The sequence below is a fragment of the Caloenas nicobarica genome, chromosome 6, assembly GCF_036013445.1.
Source record: "Caloenas nicobarica isolate bCalNic1 chromosome 6, bCalNic1.hap1, whole genome shotgun sequence".
NCBI classification, from domain to species: domain Eukaryota; kingdom Metazoa; phylum Chordata; class Aves; order Columbiformes; family Columbidae; genus Caloenas; species Caloenas nicobarica.
In genome coordinates, this window is record NC_088250.1 from 31597847 (window position 1) to 31618196 (window position 20350).

Here is a 20350-nt window from a genome sequence, read left to right on the forward strand (position 1 = left end):
ATAGCACAGAACTCTCCTAAAATTTTATTTTGAAAACATAGTCATTTTTCATTTGTGATAATTGAAGGCCAACTTCTCAGGAAGCTGCACAGCTCTATAAAGTGCTTTGGTTTTCTCCTGAGAAAGAGATTCTGATATTCATAATCACCACCTTAATCTGATTATGAAGTGTATGCTTTTTTCCATAGGTTCCCAAAGTTTCTTACACGCAACTTTGCTAAGCTTGGAGTTTTGTGCAGTAGATTTATCATGAAATAGAGTCATTTGAACTTACAACAGAAAATAGAGAGGAATAATATGCGTAGCAGAAACGCTAAAAGCACGGGTTATGGCTGTCTGACCAAGCGTCACTGGCCCACTTGACCAGGACGAAGTGCTGGTTGCTCAGCCCCGTGGCTGCTCCTGGAGCCGTACAGCGGCAGTGCAGCACTTTCTGCAGGTACCTGGTGTTACTTGCCTCATTATCTAGTATCTGCTGGGCCTTAACTATTTTACAAACCAAAATCTAGCCAAAGGAAATGGTTTTAGAACTGAACTATCTAATACTTACTGTGAGAGAACAGCTGCCTTGAATTAGTATTTCCTTAATGGAGCTTGGAACCATCAAAGCCTTCATTACTGTGTGACCTTTCAGCAAACCCATAGTGAAGAATCATTTTATTTGTTCAGCTGAATACTAAGGACTCCTTTGCTTATTAACCTATAAATTACCACAGCTACAGTTTCCCTTAGAAAGATACAAGTTAAAATATGTCTGTGCCCTATCTATTTGGTTTCCTGTAGATGAGTCATATTCCAAGCCATTTAGGGAAATTGGGAAATACATTGATTTTGGTTTGTAGTTCATCTCCAGACCAGTCCAGTTTTCCTTCACTTTCATTTTAGTGCATCTGAGATGATGAATGATCTCATTACAAAATTGCTCTCACTCTTGTGAATCAGTTGAGATGTGGTTGCTGCAAGACAACTACTGTAGCTCCGGTTAAGTTCCGCTGACATAGTAAAATTGATCCAGGCTGCTACATGTACATGTGGTTGCATTTTTATATAACGGCTCATGGAAACACAAACTCTTTGACTGTCTCTGTTTAAGTCTCATTTACCAGGGATTTCTGCTCTATATCACATGCACCAAGGGTTTGAACGCCAAGACAATGCATCGAAATTTGAGGCCATTAAAGCGGAACAATTCCAAATGAGATGTTCTGTCAACTGCTGTAGAGTGGAAATAGTATAGATCAGTGATTCACAAGCTCTTCTTTATTAAGACAGATCCCGTCCAAGACTGATTTCCCCTCATTTTGATCCCACTCATTTCTAAAAGAAACTACAGAGCTTGATTGCTTATGTAAAAGTAATAGCAGAGTAGATTTGCAGAGATCAGTTTAAAAAACAAACTCTCTAATGCTGTACTTGCAGCTGTTTGGCTTCCCTATGCCATTATTTTATCTTTGTATGTTTTATTTCTTTTTTTTTTATAAGTATTGAACTTGACCTGATTTACATCCAGTTATCCTCACAGTGTCCCACTACCCTGATTTTCCAGGTTGGTTTGAAGTCTATTTCTTCCTTTTCATATGCCCGTTATCCAGGCTATCCGCTTCTGCTGTTTGGCCTTAGATTTGCTTCCAGGTGCATATGCCCAAAGGGCGATGGGAAGTAGTCATTTGAGAAACACTGAATATATTTGGTTTTTTTCCCAATCTAATGCCACAGAGCTCCTGGAAACCTGAGGCAGTTTTGAACTCAGTTAGAATTAACAAAAGGTGTCCTTGCTGGTGGTTGTGTCTGTCAATATGTTTCTGCTTCTCCATTATAAAAAAAGTTAGGCCTTGGAGATTTATTTAACTCTGGAATTATTTAATCACTGCTTCTACAAAGTTGATAAAATCTGTAATTTGTAGGAAATGTCTGTTTAAAGCCATCTTTTGCTGTTGGCCTGTCTGCACATTGCTAGCTAATGGCGAATCTATTAATGCAGGAAATGATCAGAGAAATGGATTGGTGCTGTATTAGCAGCTTCTACACGTATTTTAATGAAAAAGTATTAAGCACCATATAAATAAGAGTCAATTTGTGAGCAGGCTTTGTAAAGCAGATTCAAATATATAAATACTCTCTCCCAAACCAGTGGCACAATGAAAGGCCTTGCAGGTGACTGGGTTTGGCGCTTAGACTGAAGGAGGTTTGGGTATACAGCTGAATTTTTTTCTTACTGTATGTAAACAACACACACACAAGAAGAGGAAAAAAACTTAAGAGAATAGCATTACTATGGAAAAAGCTGATACGATCCCAAATGATACAATCCCACATAAGTGTGAGACTTTTGGAAGCAAGATGGGGTCATTCTCTAAGTTCTTTCAAGCAAAATTTTCTAGTGCTTGGGTGCTCCCTGGACCTGAACCCTCAATTCGGGGGAAGGTGGGAGGGGAACAACTCAGGGGTGGCAGCTCAAATGAAAGCTGTTCCCAAGAGGACCTTGTCATGCCTTGGTTGTATTGTTCAAAAAAAAAAAAAAAAGGCTGCTGCATTTTTAGCATACATAATTAGTATTTTCTATACTCTAAACGGCCCAAGCTAAGATATATCACAGTATATAAAATGCGAAAGCATGTCTTGCTTTATGATGTCCTCACTTCAAGTCTTTCCCAGACATATTGATCCTTCAGTTACCTTCAGCTTTTGGTACTACGTAGTAGCTAATCATGTAGCTTTCTTATCTGATGGATTATAGAAAATGCCAGCCAAAATGATTGCCATACGATAACCTGATTTCTTTTCCTTTAAATCTTTGTTGCATTTCCCACAGGAACAATAACACCTGCTGATGAAAGAGAGAAAGCTGACAAATGAAATCTTCCACACTGTTGTACTGAGCAGAACGTAATTTTCTATAAATTAGGGTCAGCTACATGTGTAGATGGCTTCCCTTTCTTTCTCCTAGGGAAAACTCATTTTCCTACCCTACAGGGAACTGAATGGCTGTTACTAGGGTGATACATGATGTAGGGATAAAAACCAAAACAACAGAAAATCCCTATTTCTCTCAGACAATTTAATGAATCACTTGGTGAAAATGATGGCACAAAAGGGAAAATACGGTGTAGAATATTGCAGCAAAGTCAATTTTGGAGCTTTGCAAATCACAAGCTAAATTTAGGGCAGTGATCGGACAGTCAGGATTTCCTGTCCATCTGTGAACTGAATTCAGCGACTTTCTGGCTTTATTGGAATAATTTGACACCACACAGGTAGAAAATAGGTTTTGAGGCAGCAGAGCAAAGAACTTGCATGTGTGTTCTGGATACTAATTTTCCAAACAGGTGTCTTAAAATAGGAGAAAATGTTGCTGCTTAAATGAATAAACACAAGCTTGATAGATTAATTATGTATATTTATGATCAGATTCTGCAGTAATTACAGCATGGGTTGTATGTCTACAAATGATCTGAATATCCCTGAGGTAAAGCCTCTTGACTAAATATAAAATGCAAGACCTGAGATTTCTTCCTAGCTCTGCATGCAGACGGAAACTCCATCTGCATCTTAACTCTGTGTCAGATAAAACCAACTGTGTCTTCTCCCTCTTCACCCAAAGCTCTGACATTCATTTGAAAGAAGCACAGGCAAGTGGAGCAGAAAGGAGTGGCAAAGTCCCTGATTCCAGCTGGAAATTTGAAAAAGAGAGAGATCTTTATGTTTAATTTCAAATCTCTCTCATTACATTTTGTGGGTTTGCCCTGGGTTATTTGCATAGGGGAACATTCATTTTTGTGATCAAACCTTGGAAATGAAAGGTCTTTGCTATCTGAATATCCATGTGAATACTTTAGGAGCTTAATTCTTCAAGCAATAACTTTTTCAGTAAGATCTTTGCCCTCTAAAACTCTATGTCATTAAGTCCTTATCCTAGGATTTCTCTCTGCTCACTGATTCAGCCTGAGGCCACAGTGGCCAAAGTACCTTTTTGTTAGCCAGGCTGAAGCATTTTCTGATCAGTGACTACATAAACCTTTATACTGAAGCAACTTTACCATAAGCATATCCTTTTTTTCCAGGTGCTTGGCTGGATCCGGAATGGCGAATCAATGCTGAATGCAAGCCTTGTCAATGCAAGCTCCCTCTCTGAAGCTGAGCAGCTCCAGCGAGAGCATGAGCAGTTTCAGCTAGCCATAGAGGTAACACGAATTAAGTTAACTTGGTTTTTCCTTCCCAGGTGAAGATCACACCGAAGGTTATCCATTTGGCGTCAGTCATTGCTTACTTGAAAGAAGGGAAGGAATAAAATCTTTAGAAAATCAACTTATTATTAAACTCATAATGTAGCCAAAGGTTAATAGTGGAATAAATTCTTCATCATCTGCAGCTAATTCTTTGGCTGTCACATATCAGCCTTCCTATTCATGAAAATTACACTCGTGCATCTTCTGATAATTTGTTTGGTAAAAAAATAAGATTAAAACTCACAAAGTGATCTGAAAATGGGAAAAGTTTGTGAAGTCATTTTCCTCCCACGTCCATGATTTGCAGATCACTTCACAGCATTCATTTATGAGTATCTTTGTTACTGGATAATGCTCTCATAAGAAATCTTTGTTTCATTCAACTCGCCTTTTGTTGGCAGCAGAAGAGACATTCACATGTCAAATAACTTTGCATTCTCAAATAACTTTGCTTTGAAGACAAGGCAAGAGGGGTGATTTTTAACAATTGCTTCAAAGCAAGAGGGGAGATTCAGTCTGGACACAAGGAAGAAATTTTTTACAGTGAGGGTGGTGAAACCCTGGCCCAGGTTGCCCAGAGAGGTGGTTGATGCCTCATCCCTGGAAACATTTAAGGCCAGGCTGGACGGGGCTCTGAGCAACCTGATCTGGTTCAAGATGTCTCTGCTCATTGCAGGGGGTTGGACTAGATAAGCTTTGAAAGTCCCTTCCAACCCAAACTATTCTGTGAATCTAAAACTAAGCTTTTGCCCCTGCTTGCCCCTGAAGCAGCACATCTTTGACCTGGCCCTTGAAAACTAATTGTGAGCCAACTAATTTGCCTCACTCATGGGGCCAGGACATGGCAGGAGGAACAGCACCTCGTCTGAGCTGCATGCCTTTGGATGAGAAGGTAGTCAAGGGCTGTGGAGCCCTCCGAGTGGGGCACTACAAGACTCATAGTTAGTCTCAGTATTTCATATATCTTTGTCATTATGAACAAACCCTGCACTCACAGGGTGGGTACACTCTGGTTGCAAGAAAGAGGGGCCATTGCTTTCTCTTGTTCCTGCTTAACAAGGTGTATATGCTTCCCAGATTATGTTGTTACATTTCCACAGAGAAAACAAAAAGTTGGATAATTGCTTTCTGTGGTTTATATATATTTGAAAATAACCAAAACTAAACCAAACTTTAAACTATGAAAATAATATTTCCATAATGGAGATTTGAAGAGATGCTGGATTTCGGTGTCTTTATGTCTTCTCATAAACTTTAAATAAGTCAATCCACATTATAGTGTTGCTAGTAAGTATAGAGCTTAAATCTCAGCTAATGACCTATTTTGATCCAGTTCCACTCACACTGAGGAGGGAGCAGCTGTTGCAGCTCCTAAGGGAACAGGGAGAAGTTTTCTATCAATTCTGTATGAGCCGGCTGGTACCAAGCTGTGCTGACCACATCTTGGCAGCGATCACCAGACAGCGGTGGGGAATGAGACACCCCCTGGCTGTGTTATCACAGCTTGCTGCTGCTGGGGAAGTGCTTGTATTTGGTGGTAAATGCAAATCACAGAATGAGAAGAGGGTTACACCACAGTAAGGGGAAAATAAGTTTGCAAAGGGAGAAAACACTAGATCAAATATTTAAAGCGTTTAAAGCTCAATATGGGGAAGAGATCAGTAAAGCACACGGGGCAGACAGTTCTCTAACGGCATTCTAGACGTAGAATTGATTTTCAGTTGAAATCCTTTAAAGTCTATTCAAAACAAGTATTACAACTCTAACATCAGTAAAGCAGCTGGATATTAAATTTAACCAGTTGTTCTTGAACGTCTTCCTAAATGTTTCTGCCAAGTATTAATCCTTTTTGTGCTAATAGCTTTTTCTACATAGCATTATTCATCAGTGTATTACCAGATGATTTCAAGCTTCTTTCCAGCTTCAAGGATTAGATCATAAAAGTATCACATGAGAATTTGTCAGCAGCATTTACAAATGGGATGTAGAACAGAGGAGTCTTTGGGAGATTTTAGGGCTTCTGCTCAGCAGATTAAAATCAAATATGGGACTAAACCATGCCTGAACACTGTTACTCTGGAGGCTGTGAAGGGCTGGGGGCTATTTTCCTCTCAGCAACCCACAGAGGAAGGTGGAACAAGCACTTGGTTACTCTGAGAGGACCTGGTGTAGGCTGGGGAATGAGGCAGATGATCCAATCCTGCCTATAAAGTGACTACTGAGTAATTTGGGAATGGTGGAGAAAATGGCTTGACTTCTCCCAGCTCTACCCTTCAAGGTAGCATGGCGTAGCTCCCATATGAGTGAACTAAATTTCAGTTCTTGTAGGGGCTGATATTCATGATATATTTCGTGCCATTTAGTAAGGCATTTTCATGTCTTCTGGAGTTGAGGTTTTGTATCCCATGGGCAGGACAATTACACAGATAAGTAGAGCTGCTGATGCCAACAAACAGCCTGGCAACAGTCAAATTGCAGATTGCGTGGGCTGCAGTCAGCACTGAGTGCAGGCTGGGTGGGAACTCAGCACAACAGCTGAATGCACCAGGGTTGTCAAAATGGAGCCACCGGGAACCCCACCCCGGGTTGTGGCCCAAGGGGCAACAGCTCATCCACCTTAGCCAGTAGCTAATATGTCTTAGCCAGTGCTTGCTTGTCCCAAGCTTTAATAACACGTTGCAAATGTGTGTGAATAATTAAAATTAAAATGCTTTGCAGAAAGTAACTGTTAACTGAAGATAACTCTCTGAAAATGTTTCACTCTTCTCACATCTCCATGCTCACACCTTGCTTCACCTTTCTACCATACATCTGGCACATCTACACAACCTCTCTTTCCTCCCCCATACACAGTCCCTCTTTCATGCCACTTCCTTACAGAAGACACACCAGAGCGCCCTGCAGGTCCAGCAGAAGGCCGAAGTGTTGCTACAGGCTGGGCATTATGACGCCGATGCTATCAGAGAGTGTGCCGAAAAGGTGGCCCTGCACTGGCAGCAGCTGATGCTGAAGATGGAGGACAGGCTCAAACTTGTCAACGCCTCGGTGGCCTTCTATAAAACCTCTGAGCAGGTGAGCTGAACAGGGTCATATCTGTGCCATAGTATAGTGCCACAGCCTGGAATTTAGCTCCCAGGGTATAGTGCGAAGGTCTTGTCTCTCGGCAAGATCAGCGGTGCAGTCTCTCCACTCTTCCACTGTTCCAACTACCTGCTCTGCTAAAACCACTAAGGATCAGCGCTTGTTCTTCTTCTTTTTCCTCGAGTAATCCTAAAAGTAGGAAGAGTATGGCATCAGTCAGCCCTGCTTGACCTTAATAGCTGCCCTTTGTCCTTTTACATACGTTTACATATCTTCATCCAGACATTAGGTGCCTATAAACCTTTCTGTCACCCGAATAGGGCCAATGTTGAGCCCTCAGGTGACTCCCAGCTGGTAAACACCAACATGAGTGCACTCCATGAATGGAAACTGAACTTTGAACTGGCCAAATTGTTTCTCTGAGGAGTGTTGTAACAAAAAAATCCCCCAAACAAACAAACAAAGTCAGGCAGTAGTTTGCAATAACTTTCACCTTAAAGTTTTCAGTAAAGCTATATAATTCTTGAAGTTGGTTTAAAAAACAAACAAACAAACAAAACCAAACAAACAAAAAAACCTAAACAAAACAAAAAACCCCTTTCCAATACGAAGAATTTCTGAAATCCCACCATTTTATTTTAATGTTCACATGATATCACAGTTAATTTTGAAGAATATAAATCTGCTTTTCCTTGAGAACTGCTTGCAATTAATGACCTGTTATTTTGCATGCAATACAAGATACAAAGGGATTTCTCTTAAATCCATCTGCAACACAGATAATTACAGCAGTAATCGTTATATTTTGACACACTTTAGTTCATTCCAGGTGTTTATGAATTGCAAACATTCCAGATGGCTGCTGGTACGGTGAGATTTTTCACCCCTTGCACAAACAGGTGTCATTTATACTGTAGTCAGTGAGAATTAGTGTCACAGTGTGGATACTTGAATAGCCCTGCCTGATGTAATTTACCACAGCCAGGCAGTTCATGTTAGCAGGGACACTAGAGAAACCTGTGGTTTTATACAAAAGGCAGCAGTGATTTCCATCAAATTTTCTATTGTTATTATCACACAATTAGTTCCTCTGTTAGAGAACCAGACATAGGAAGATTTTTAGCACAACTAAATGTTGTGCTAAATGACAACTAGAAGTATGTCATTAAGGAAAGAGATTATTTTTTCTTTAACATCAAGGCTGTAGATGATCGTTGGGCCACTATTTGGTATCATTTGTTTAATGCATTTTTAAGATTGTTTAAGATGAGTTCATTCATTATAATGAATGTCTTTCACTGTGAAGAGTTTCAAACAGATTTACAGTCCCTGATGCATTCAGGACTGAAATGAACTACTGCTGGTAGAGGATTATGAGAAATGAAAATCATTAAGGGGTTCATTAGTACTTTAGACAGTCAAATATGCTGGCCAAAATATGCACAGCCAGTAATTTATCACTTCAGTCTCTCTTCCCGTTTCGAAGTCATAGATGAATATACTGCAGTGCCCACCAGTTCATTCATTGGTTGCGTTTACTCAACAAACATTTAAGGCAAAGATCATTCAGTCTTCGAATGCTCGTAAACTCACTGCTGCAAGTAGTCTGTTGCCTTCTCTTGGGCTACACAACTGATCTAAGGTCCTTAGCGGTCTGCTCCCTGACTGGATGACAGTGGGTTGAATAACTTACTGGATTCTGAATTCTCTGAGCATCTAGAAAAAGCAGCTAAAAGGGTGGAGAGACTCTCACGACCAAACTTTTTCATGCCTGTCTTCACTAAGCATACTGTGTTCTTGATATAACTGGTGGAACCCTGGCTTTCAAGTAGCCAAGTTTCTCTCTGACTTCATTGACACCCCACTTTACATTAATTTCTCTCATTCTCTGAGCAGAGAGATGATATTTGCACGTGCAAGGACCATCCTTTCTGGAAAGATGTGGACGCTAGGCAGTCCATCTGCTTTCATTTTTTAGGTCAACAAAGTTCAATAGAGTACCAAATTTTTCAAGAAGTAAGTAGTAAAATGAAAATGCTTTTTTGTGCCTAAAAAACACAAGGGCACTTGCTCTCTGTAAGTGTTTGAGGGTGAATGCTGGTTTGCATCCAAGCAAGAAGATGATTTCAGATTTTCAAACATGTAAGGTCCTTGAACAGCCTTGCAGCAGGGTAAGTTGATCAGTTCACCTCGGTTCACCAGTTTTAAAACTGAGTTTGATGTGTTCATGAATGGAATGATATGAAAATGGCCTGTGATAGTGGAGAGGATTGGTGGGTGGCACTGGAGTCTCTTCCAGACTATGCTCTTGAGCACGTAGGGTTCTCTGAATTATAACTGCATTCATATAAAAGTTGCAGAATTAAGCAAGAAAAGGGTGAACATGGATAGGTGAACCCCTAACAATAACTGATTGGATCTTGCATAATCTCAGCAGTGGAGTGTGTGGGAAGAGCCCTCTGAGACAGAAGAGGGAAGTCCCAAATAGTCGTGAAAACTTTGGCAGTTTTTTCGGTATCTGCACAGGTCACTAAGAATCGTTCTTGGGATTCACAGCGCAAAAGACTCAGCCTTGTCTGAGGTCACTGCACACACTGTTTGCAGGCTGTCTTGGTTTATTTACCTCTTTCCCATTATTCTACCAAGACAGAAGATACTTGTATTAGCCCTGTACTGTGGAACACCTGCAACCACCTGGGTTGCAACACTGATTTAATGTCAACCAGTTTCTATCAGTCTGTATAAAAGCTGTATAGGGAGCAACTATCATGCAGCTGAAGAGAATTAGTTCCAGCTTCAGACTTTGTTTCAGGAAGGTATTTAAGCATGTGTTTTTATTTAAGTATGTGCTAACTCCCTTGACTTCAGTGGGATTTAAACACATCTAAACCACCCTTCCAGAAGAGGGATTGTTTCCTGAATGATCCACTGGGGCCAACACTGACCCCAGCCTTGATTCAACCTTTTGAGCTTCCTCCATCACTATCCATTGGAATCGAAGAAAGACTTATCACCCTTAAACCAGATGAATTTCATCCTAAACAGTAGAGATCCCTATGGATAAGAAGAACTACTGGATCATTCTGTCCAGGGCCTGTTTCATACCCACTTATCCTCCTTGCCATGGCCCACAGTCCAAAGCATTTAGATTTGGAATGTTATTGGTCATAGACTTTTACTGAACATGTTCCCCTTGATTATGATCATAGATAACTGAATTGCTGTACAATGGGCATGTTTCAGGTGTGCAGTGTATTAGAGAGCTTGGAGCAAGAATACAGACGGGATGAAGACTGGTGTGGAGGTCGAGATAAACTTGGACCGGCAGCTGAGATAGACCACGTCATCCCTCTGATCAGCAAACATCTGGAACAGAAGGAGGCTTTTCTCAAGGTCTCGTTTTAGTTCTCTAATAAATCAGGAAAACTTCCCATTAATTAGTCAATTTAAAGCAGTGTTAATGACTTTGATAGGAGGCTCTGAGGTATAATTCCAGTTCAGCTACTGGCTGGCTTTATAAACCCTAAGTCAGTTTCATGCTGTTATAGTACAAGTGATAAACATCATTATCAACGCACATCTCGGAGAGATGTCATCAGGACTATTTAGGCGGTGTTTGCATTGCACTTGGAGGCTATTAGTTGTGCTGGTTCAAAGTTCAAATTCTCAAAACTGTATACAATGAGCATTATAAATGTCAGGTATTAAATGACATTTTGGCATTGGCTTATATAAACCATACGGCATTTAAATTCTGTCCTTCAAGCCAATAACTGAAGCAATTGTGTCTCTGCAGGGCAGCACCAGGATGGAAACAGATTTTCCTCCTGCCTTCCAGGTGCTGCTTTGTAAGAACTGCAGAGCTGACAGGCAGACAACCAGCCTTCCACCTTCCACTAAAACTGATCTACAACATGAAACTACTCTTGCAGGCAAAGCTTAAGAAATTATGCCTCTAGATTGTGCATATTTTGAAACAATGAGTACTTTTCTCAAGAGATGGGTTAGCTTTGTTGGATTGAAATTATATGTGACATACATAATGACAGTAATAAAACTATTTGTTTTATTATTGACGTTAATTAGCCTTAATATATAAAATCAGCCACTATATTCAAAATTACTCCTGTGTTTTAATACATTTATGAAGCTGTTAATTTATTGGCTGAGTTTATAGACTCTTAGCTGAAGGTCTTATATTCCCAAATGAAAGAGAACTTCTCCCTGTAAAATAAGCAGAGAACTCTCGTGAGTCCCCTTTGCTTTCTTTGCTTATCTTTACTGATTCTTCTTGGTGGGGGCTGTTTTTCTCAGGCCTGTACACTGGCACGAAGGAACGCCGAGGTATTCCTCAAGTACATCCACCGGAACAACGTCAGCATGCCCGGAGTCGCAAGCCATACAAGGGGGCCCGAGCAGCAAGTGAAAGGTTGGTGCACTGCTGCAATGACAGCACTGAAGGTTTCGTCTGCTTCCCCCTCTGCTGTGTGGTCTTCCTAAAGTTTGTGGACATGCTGAGAAGGCACCTTAAGTTTTGCCATCTACCGTCACTAAAAGGATATGGTTGCCTGACAGCTTTCACAGTGGTATCGAGGTCTCTCAAAAGTTGACCCCTCCTCTGCTGGGCGTGCGTTCTTCTACAGAACTCTGCTGTTGCAAGTGGTGGAGGAGGAAAAAAGGAGAAGGGTTTGAAACGTGGGCTCTCTCTGGCTTCTGTTGTCAGAAGAGTCCATTGGAGTGATGCTGTGCCATCCCTCATCATGTAGGTGGTCGGCTGAGATGATCAGACACTATTTTGCCTTAATATCTTAAAATGCATTAAAAAATAAACACATATAAAATACAAGATCTCTATGCATCCTGTTACTGCTGAGCACCGGAAAAAAAATTAACCCCAAACTTGTTTGCTCCTAAGATGGTTCTGCTCTTTCTTTTTTTTTGTCCCCGGAATCCTGTCTGGTGTGCTACCACATCAAACAATCACCAGCAAAAGTATCTCCCTGTAGTTAACTTTCCTTTGGTCAAAGCAGCACTGTTTACAATCAGATGATACATCTGAGATGTTTGAAATGTTTCCAGTCCTCTGCTTAATTAAACAGTTTTTAATCTATGCCTAGCAATGCTGCAAGGTACTGATAAGAATGAGGAAAGTGATTCTGCAGAACTAACCCTTTTTTTTTTTTTTTTTTTTTTTTTGGTATTATTATTGGCTTGCTTACAGGCTGTATAAAGGCACAGGCTAAAAGCATTGCAGTCATTTTATATGTGGGAGGGATGGGAGCTTTGGTTATGCACAGAAGATGAAAATGGTGCTACTGGAGAGATTATTTTCCTTTCTTACAGTACCATTTCTTCAATGTTAATAGCTCTTTGTTCAAGTTTCCTCCTCTACTGTGTCAAATGCTTGTTGTTGTTGAGGACTCTTGTTACTTCCAGTTGAAAATCATGGGGAAATTAATTAAACCTCATCTAGGTGTTCCTGCTCCAGCAGGAGGATTGAATTAGATGATCTTTTGAGGTCCCTTCCAATCCCTGACATTCTGTGATTCTGTAAACTCTGACTCAACAAGCTCTCAAATACGCACCTGATATAAGCTTGTGAGTGTTCCTCACTGGGCTTGTTTGAAATAACTCACTTGTATAAATATCAGGTTGTATATTAGCCTTTTTGTAAGCTAAATGTGTAATTCTTATGCTTGGCAAGTCTATCCACAGAACATCTTTGAAGTGAGCACTTCAGTTCAGAGTAAAAGCACTATTTAGTAGGATACTTATTGAGCTTCCAAATCAAAGTCATTAATATAGAAAAAAATCTAGTTTTATTTGGCATAAACTGTTTATGCAGAGCGCTGATCTAGAGCCCTCATGACAATCTTCAAGTTCCTTTTATCATTCAAAGTTCCATTGCCCTCAGCAGGGACTGGGCTGGGTTTTGCAATTAACTTACGTATTACAGATTTTCTGACCGTAATCAGTGTCACACTTGTAAGTGGGGATGGATACATCCAAATTTGTTTGCTGCCACTGGTATTAATGCATAAGCAGTGAATACCAATACATTCAGAAAAGGCTTAGGGCGAGAGAGGTTTTAACGGGTGCTTCAGATGATTGTAAGTCACTGCAAGTGGTTGGGAAGCCAGAGTCGATGTTTTGATACAACAGAGTGTAGCTGCTGACAGCTGCCTGTGCCTGAGCCCTCCCTGGTGGATACTGGGCTTTGAGGATGGGGCAGGAGGGTGGCCCTGCCCCTCCTGCGAGGTGTCAGCCTCAGCTCCGGACCCGCACGTGGCTGGGATGAGCCGCGCTGCTGCCGGCCGCACATGGCTTAACTCAGTTTAATTTGAAAGACTCAGGTTTAATTAAGGTTTGTGTTATAACATAGCGTAAATCTCTTGCACTCTGTGTGCAGTCTTTTCAGTTAAACCCATGATACTTTTTAAAGAGTTAAATCACACCTTTTTATCAAGTTGATACAGTCTTGGATTTTCAAGGAGAACATGTATATCCTAGACTCCAAGGAGGAGCAGCTCTCCTGCCAGTCTCTTCTTGAATCTGGGTGACTGTCACATCCCCATCACACAGAAAACAGTTTAGAGAACCAATACAACCCGAAATCGTAGCCCAGCAGTAGCTGCACAGGGAGCACACAGAGCATCGTCGGGCAGCACAGCTGTATAAGGAAATGTTATCAGGTATGTAAAACCTGGGGCTCAGGCCTGAATTAAATTCAGTCGTGACTAGAGGTCTGCATGGGACAGCAGCCTTCGGTGCCACGTGCTGGGCAGCTGCGGCCAGAGCAACAGACAAGGTGGTAAAAGGGCAGCTTCTCCTATATCAACCAGTACTAGGCTCCTGAAATAAGCATCAGAGAAGAATGAAAGGACTAGAAATCATGTACACCAGCATATTTGCTGGGGTAAATCCCAAACTCCGTTTTAGCATTTTCTTCTTTACCGGATAACCCTGCAAGTGCACTTTTGTTGTTGTTGTTTTAAAGCAGCCCTTTTGCATTAACACTTGTTTTTAAGAAGTACAATCTCAGGGCCTCTGCTCTTGGGAATGCAGTGCAGGCAGAGTGAGTAAATTCAGTTTCTTGTTGCTTATTTCTGTAGGAACTCACAGAATCACTAATCACGCAGATGTTTTCCTTTGCCCTCAGCCATTCTGAGTGAGCTGCTGCAGAGGGAGAACCGGGTCCTTCACTTCTGGACCCTGAAGAAGCGAAGATTAGACCAGTGCCAACAATATGTTGTCTTTGAGCGCAGTGCTAAGCAGGTAGTGTAAAAGCCCCGCTTTGTCTTTCTGTCCTGGCAGTGTGTAAATATTTCTTGTACCTGTGTAACACTTCTGTGTGGGGTTCCTGTTACAATCTCCATTTGTAATTAAAAACCGTAACTTTTGAAAACATGGCAAAGGTAGCTTTTTAAAACAATTTAAGAAAACGCCAAACCCCTACAACAGAATTTGGTATTTTTGCTAGGTCAAATTAACTTCTGGATTTGTTCATTTGTTTGAAAATAAATATGAAGGCAAACTTGTTTTATTGAGATATTATGGAATGAGAAAACTGCTTTCCCTGCGTGCAAATTTATCTGTATATAGGTAGAATTCCCTAAGCTGCTTTTTCTCCTAGGAAATATACTGCACCTTTTGTATCCTCTCCCACCTGCTTTGATTACTGTATTCTTTTTATGTGTTCCTAGAAAGTGTTTTAGTATACACAGTATTAAGTCCCAATGGATTTGATATCCTTTATTTGACAGATGTTTGTGTCAGAGGATTAGTTCTTGAAATACAAAGACTGTTTTGTTTTGTTTTTCCTTTGGTTGTTTTTGACATTCACAGGCCTTAGACTGGATCCAAGAAACGGGCGAATATTACCTCTCTACTCACACCTCCACAGGGGAATCATCAGAAGAAACTCAGGAACTCCTGAAGGAATATGGGGAATTCAGAGTACCTGCCAAGGTGAACAGCAACTTTAATTATGGCACCTGCCTTAGTCTATGTTTATGATCCTGTTTCAATACCTTAAATCTCTGTACTAGTATTATCTTGATTTTGTATTTTCCTCATGACATTCCCAGCCCAGAAGAGAAACGTCTTTTGAGAACGGTGATCTTTCCATTTTAGTAAGATATAGGCACAAAAATGAGGTTTTCTGCCCCTTGGTCTATATTAGTTACAGAGCATTTTTGTTCTGATCAGAAGGAAAAGTCCATTTGCATACAGAATTCACAGCAACCTAATGAGACATACTCTAATTCCATCCTCAATCATACAACAATGGTATAGAGTAACTAATTGATCTGAACATATCCAAGGTCATCTTGGATTCCCTATCCGTTTCTTCTGTCAGTACAACTACAATTTGGTTCATTAATTCTAGCTGGTTTGATCACAGATGATCATTTATCTCATTAGCAATAATGTGCTGATCCCAACAAAATACTTTAAATAAATGGGTTTGTGAACTCCAGAGTGAACCCTTTTAATACAAAACTTCATTACCAAGAACCTATTAATTTATAAGGAGCAATTCTGAGAAATCTGGTGGGGTTTATAGAGGAATGGTGATTGGATCTGCTTCAGACAAATTAATTCAAACCATAGGTAATTCACAGACAATGAATCCATACGGGTATTACCGTCACTGATAAGGATTTAAATTGCAAAGTCAGACTGCAGCAAGGCCTTGGCTTTTGTATTATGTAGCTTCATTTCACTGTGTCCTGAGACTGATCTTCTGTAATCCTTAAATTCCTCATTAGGCTGTCCATGCTTGCATGGGTTTGATTCACAGCCCTTGTGTTCTTCTTCTCCCCTTTCTTTTTCCTTAGCTTGCATATTCGTGAGAATGGGAGATAATTAGAAGTGACTGGAAGTTAATTTAGTCAGACAGGACCCTTACAACATTCCTTTAACAGTTCTTCTGCTAACCACCCATAATCAGTCTGCCTAAAATCATGTTCCAGTTTATAATTTAGTTTTGATCAGAATAATCCCGATTCATCCTGAGGTTTCCAAACTATTTCTACTCTTGAATCAGCCTAGAATTGAGTTTTATACCTTGTTCCTTACTGACCATTCCTGGTTGTTCCTTACACTGACACATCCTGTCTTGCTCCCTAGGGCTCTAGTAAATCACTTTCCTACTGCTGACCTAGAATATTTTCTCTACCATGTGGAATCTGGTTAATGCCTATCACTCCCACACTGATGTTATTCCCAAATTAAGCTGCAACTGAAAGCCTTCCTTGTCCAAATAACTTTTGGAGCAAACTAATTGTTTGGAAAGCAAGACACCAGTAGCTTTTGGGAATGAAACACCCTTTAAATATGAAGTCAGATTTTTACTTCTCCACACCCCACCTTGGTTAAGAACTCAGTTAATTTGTTAAGCTGGCCTCCCATTCTGCTGTTAATTTATTTTGCTGGTGAAATGTCTTGAATTTAGATTTGTCTTTGAAATCTGCTAGATGTTTTCTAGTCTGACGTGCATTTGTCTATTTATGGCCAGACTGCTGATAATGTCAAGTACCTGGCAGGATGTCTCACTTCAGGCAGAGTGGAAAGTTTTCCCCCTCTCTGAAAAGCAGCTTGCCAGTACCTCTGGGGATACGACTGATTTTCCTTTTGCTTTTGAGGATTAAAATGTGTGTTACAGCTGAAGCGCAGTCTGTACAGTTGATATCTCAGGTTTTTTAAGCATTTTGTACTTGATTTGGCTCAAATGAGGGTCCAGGCACCTTCAGTTCCTGAGGCAGATTTGGAGTCTAAGCTAAAATTTGTAACTATCTCTGTGCCAGATTTGCATGAAGTTCCTCAACATGAAAAACCATAGAGACTAAGGGGCAGTCAGAGTCCCAATGGAATAGAAAAGACCTCTGGAAGGTTTGGGGGCTCAGTTTCTATCTTGAAGCTCAGGCATCTTTTAGTTTGTAATGCTCTAACTAAAATACTGATGGGTAATTTTATAGTAGTCCAGGAATTTGGATTTAAATTCTGTTTGTTTCTGAAAGAGAGCAGCAGTGACTCAAACTCACTTCCTGGACTGATATGTGGTGTATTAATGACCTGCCTACACAGGTCTGCAGAACCACCCTGGTACAGATTCAGAATAACTTGTTATATTTTATGAGGTATGATTTTAAAATCTTGTCTTCTACTCCAAAGCTCACAAGAAAATAAGATTTTGGTTATGGGAAGGAGGCATGTCTAACTTCCAACATGTTTTCCTTATGTGTTTGTGCATGTGTGTTTTCAAAAACTTGACTTTTTCTATCTCCTTCAGTTTCATAAGCGGTCTTATAAAAATGTCATTGCTTTCATGTCTTACTGGGTAAGGTTCAAAGCATCTGATTCTGTATTAGATGAAGTACAGGCATTCTTTAATGATGTATAAAAAATTATGAGCTGCTTCTGACTGCTGTGTGAATTAAAAGCAAAGGAAGTAATAAAGATGCAACATAACTGAGGACCATATTTTGGGCAGCAAACAAAGGAGAAAGTGAAGCTCCTCATCCAGCTGGCTGACAGCTTTGTAGAAAAAGGACATATACACGCCACTGAAATTAGGAAGTGGGTCACCACCGTTGACAAACGCTACCGTGACTTCTCTCTCAGGATGGGGAAATACCGCTACTCCCTGGAAAAAGCCCTTGGAATCAATACAGAGGTACTGTAAGTCTGCGTCCTGCTGGGGTTTTATACCAAAGCCGAAAGTCAGACAGCGCAGTGAAGCCCATGGCATGAAGGCTGCAGGGTATCCTGTGTCCATTACAACCGCTTAAAACCTGACCAACCAACCCAGCCAAGCTCAGAACTGTTTCTGAAGATAAAAAGTGGGGGTTTTTGTGGCAGATCAGCGATAGGAGGAGGAGATAGGTGAAGATCAGAAAGGCTTTCTAAGCAGATGTTTGTATAGTTCTCCAAGAGACCATACAGCTACTGCGAAGGAGGGGAAACACATTGTTGGAATAAAAGTCTGTGTTAATTCTAGCATAAGCCATAAATCCTGCTCCCACACCATTATTTTGAATCAAACTAAGGTTTTGACTGTAAGTTTCCATTCTTTCACCCTTCAAGTAACCAAAAAATTGATCCCCAACCTCATCTCTGAGCTCTTTTGGGTGAAATAAAGCAATACAAGAGAAACAAAAATTAGAATCTCAGGCTATTCCCTGGTCACAGTACTAAGGGGGAGTGCCATAGGCAAAAACACCTTTCAGTCACCATCCTTCAAAATTAAGTATCAAAGAAAGAGGAATAAATTCCCTCACACTCTCAAGATATTTTAAATGTACTGCTCCTTGTAGGGTCTCTGGTTTAAGCAAATTTGCAACCACAGTCTGGTAAGGTATTTCCATGGCAGAAGACCATTGGAAGTTTGGATTATCTCTGGATAGCACCTTACTTTATCCAAGTATTTATGAAGTCCCATACTAGGCAACTAATTTAGATGTGAAGGAGTAAGGTAAAATGTAGATGTGTGTCATCAATACCTGTTCCTAGATAGGAGTAACAGTGAAGACTATACTAAATCTCGTTGTTTTTTAAGATTTCTCTCTCACCTTCTCCATTCTCGCTGTAATTCTTACCTCTTTAAATTTTCTTCTCTCTGACATTGGTATCTTAACCTTGCTTTTGTCCCTCCTTTTCCATTTGATCTCATGAACATGCTGCATTTTGCACAACAACAGTAAGATTACAATTAATTTAAAATCTTCACTCTCACTTTTTCTAGGATAACAAGGACCTAGAACTAGATATTATTCCAGCAAGTCTTTCAGACCGGGAGGTAAAGCTGCGAGATGCAAATCATGAAGTCAATGAAGAAAAAAGAAAGTCGGCCAGAAAGAAGGAGTATGTCCCCAAATGCTCACAGTCCACCATGACACATTATCTAAGAGTGGTTCTGTGATATTTGCATGACCAGAACTGACAGTCCTATAACTCCTTCCAGCTGCAGAGCTACTGAGATAAGTCTACAGATGTAGGGCAAACACTGTGACTCGTAGGCTAGAGAATTTCAGAACATACAGGTAGAATTCTTTAATCAGAAGTCGCTTTTGGAAAGGGAAAGGAGTGAGTCAAGAACTTTGATTAGACTCATTGTCATGATTTCTTCCTGGGTGTATGTGAAAAGTAAAATGAACAGGAAAAAATGAAAAGCAACTTTATATGTCTAGGTATTATCTAAACTCAAATGACATCCAGAGGAGTTAACTGGGTTTCAGTGACACAAAAGTTCACTTGAAGTTTAGGTTCAAATGTTAGGGGGGGCAGAACTGAGACAACTGGAAATATCTCACACTAGACGAAATATCTGGAGAGTGCTTGTTGCACTTAAATCTAGAAACAGTGAAATTTCACAGTATTTCGCCCTAATTTTTGTGTGAGACTATTCTGGAAGGCATTCGTACGTACAATCCTTCTTAACCCTCTGAAATTGCCACTACGGTGCATAACCTTGGTAAGAAATTGTTTCTACTTTAGGGAACGGTGGTTACACTTGGTCTGCCTGTGCCAGATTTTCAAAACATTGGGCATTTCAACTTGGAGATGCCCAGACTCAGGCACTACAGATGTGGTTGTTGTGCTTCCCAGCAGTCTGGATTTTCTCCAGTCAGATACCAAGCTGTTGAAGCCTCTTCAATTTACTGGTGTCTCCCAAATCCATCTGTATTGCACTGAAGGTCAAGTTTCAGGGTGACTTTCTGCTTACTATTAGTAAAGATGCAGGTGGTGTTGGTGAAGCTCAAGTCCTTACTCCTGGGAAAAAATATTCTGAGAATCAGTTGACTGTTAAGGATGGGCATGTAGATAGTAAATCACAACTCAGGGTTGCAGAAATACAACTTAATGTAATTTTATGGAGAAAAGTTATTTAGAAAATAATCCTGCAAGGCACTAGAGTATGAAGTGGTATTTCATTCATGGACCTGAAATGTGCAAAGTGAGACAGATGGAGGTTTAGAGTGGACATGCATTGATTCATGAAGACAACAGAAGGATGTTTTGTTTTCTGTTCATTGTACAAA

At 40.4% G+C, this 20350-nt stretch overlaps 1 protein-coding gene across 1 annotated transcript in view; it reads left to right on the plus strand.

Annotated features, from left to right (window-relative positions):
- Positions 1 to 20350, plus strand: part of KALRN (kalirin RhoGEF kinase) — a 513637-nt gene that overhangs the window by 340932 nt on the left and 152355 nt on the right. Inside the window, exons 16-23 of the mRNA XM_065638225.1 lie at positions 4062 to 4181; positions 7080 to 7298; positions 10551 to 10700; positions 11622 to 11736; positions 14467 to 14582; positions 15153 to 15275; positions 17803 to 17985; positions 19054 to 19172. Of these exons, the coding sequence (XP_065494297.1) occupies positions 4062 to 4181; positions 7080 to 7298; positions 10551 to 10700; positions 11622 to 11736; positions 14467 to 14582; positions 15153 to 15275; positions 17803 to 17985; positions 19054 to 19172 (1145 nt within the window). The remainder of the gene's footprint in view (positions 1 to 4061; positions 4182 to 7079; positions 7299 to 10550; positions 10701 to 11621; positions 11737 to 14466; positions 14583 to 15152; positions 15276 to 17802; positions 17986 to 19053; positions 19173 to 20350) is intronic.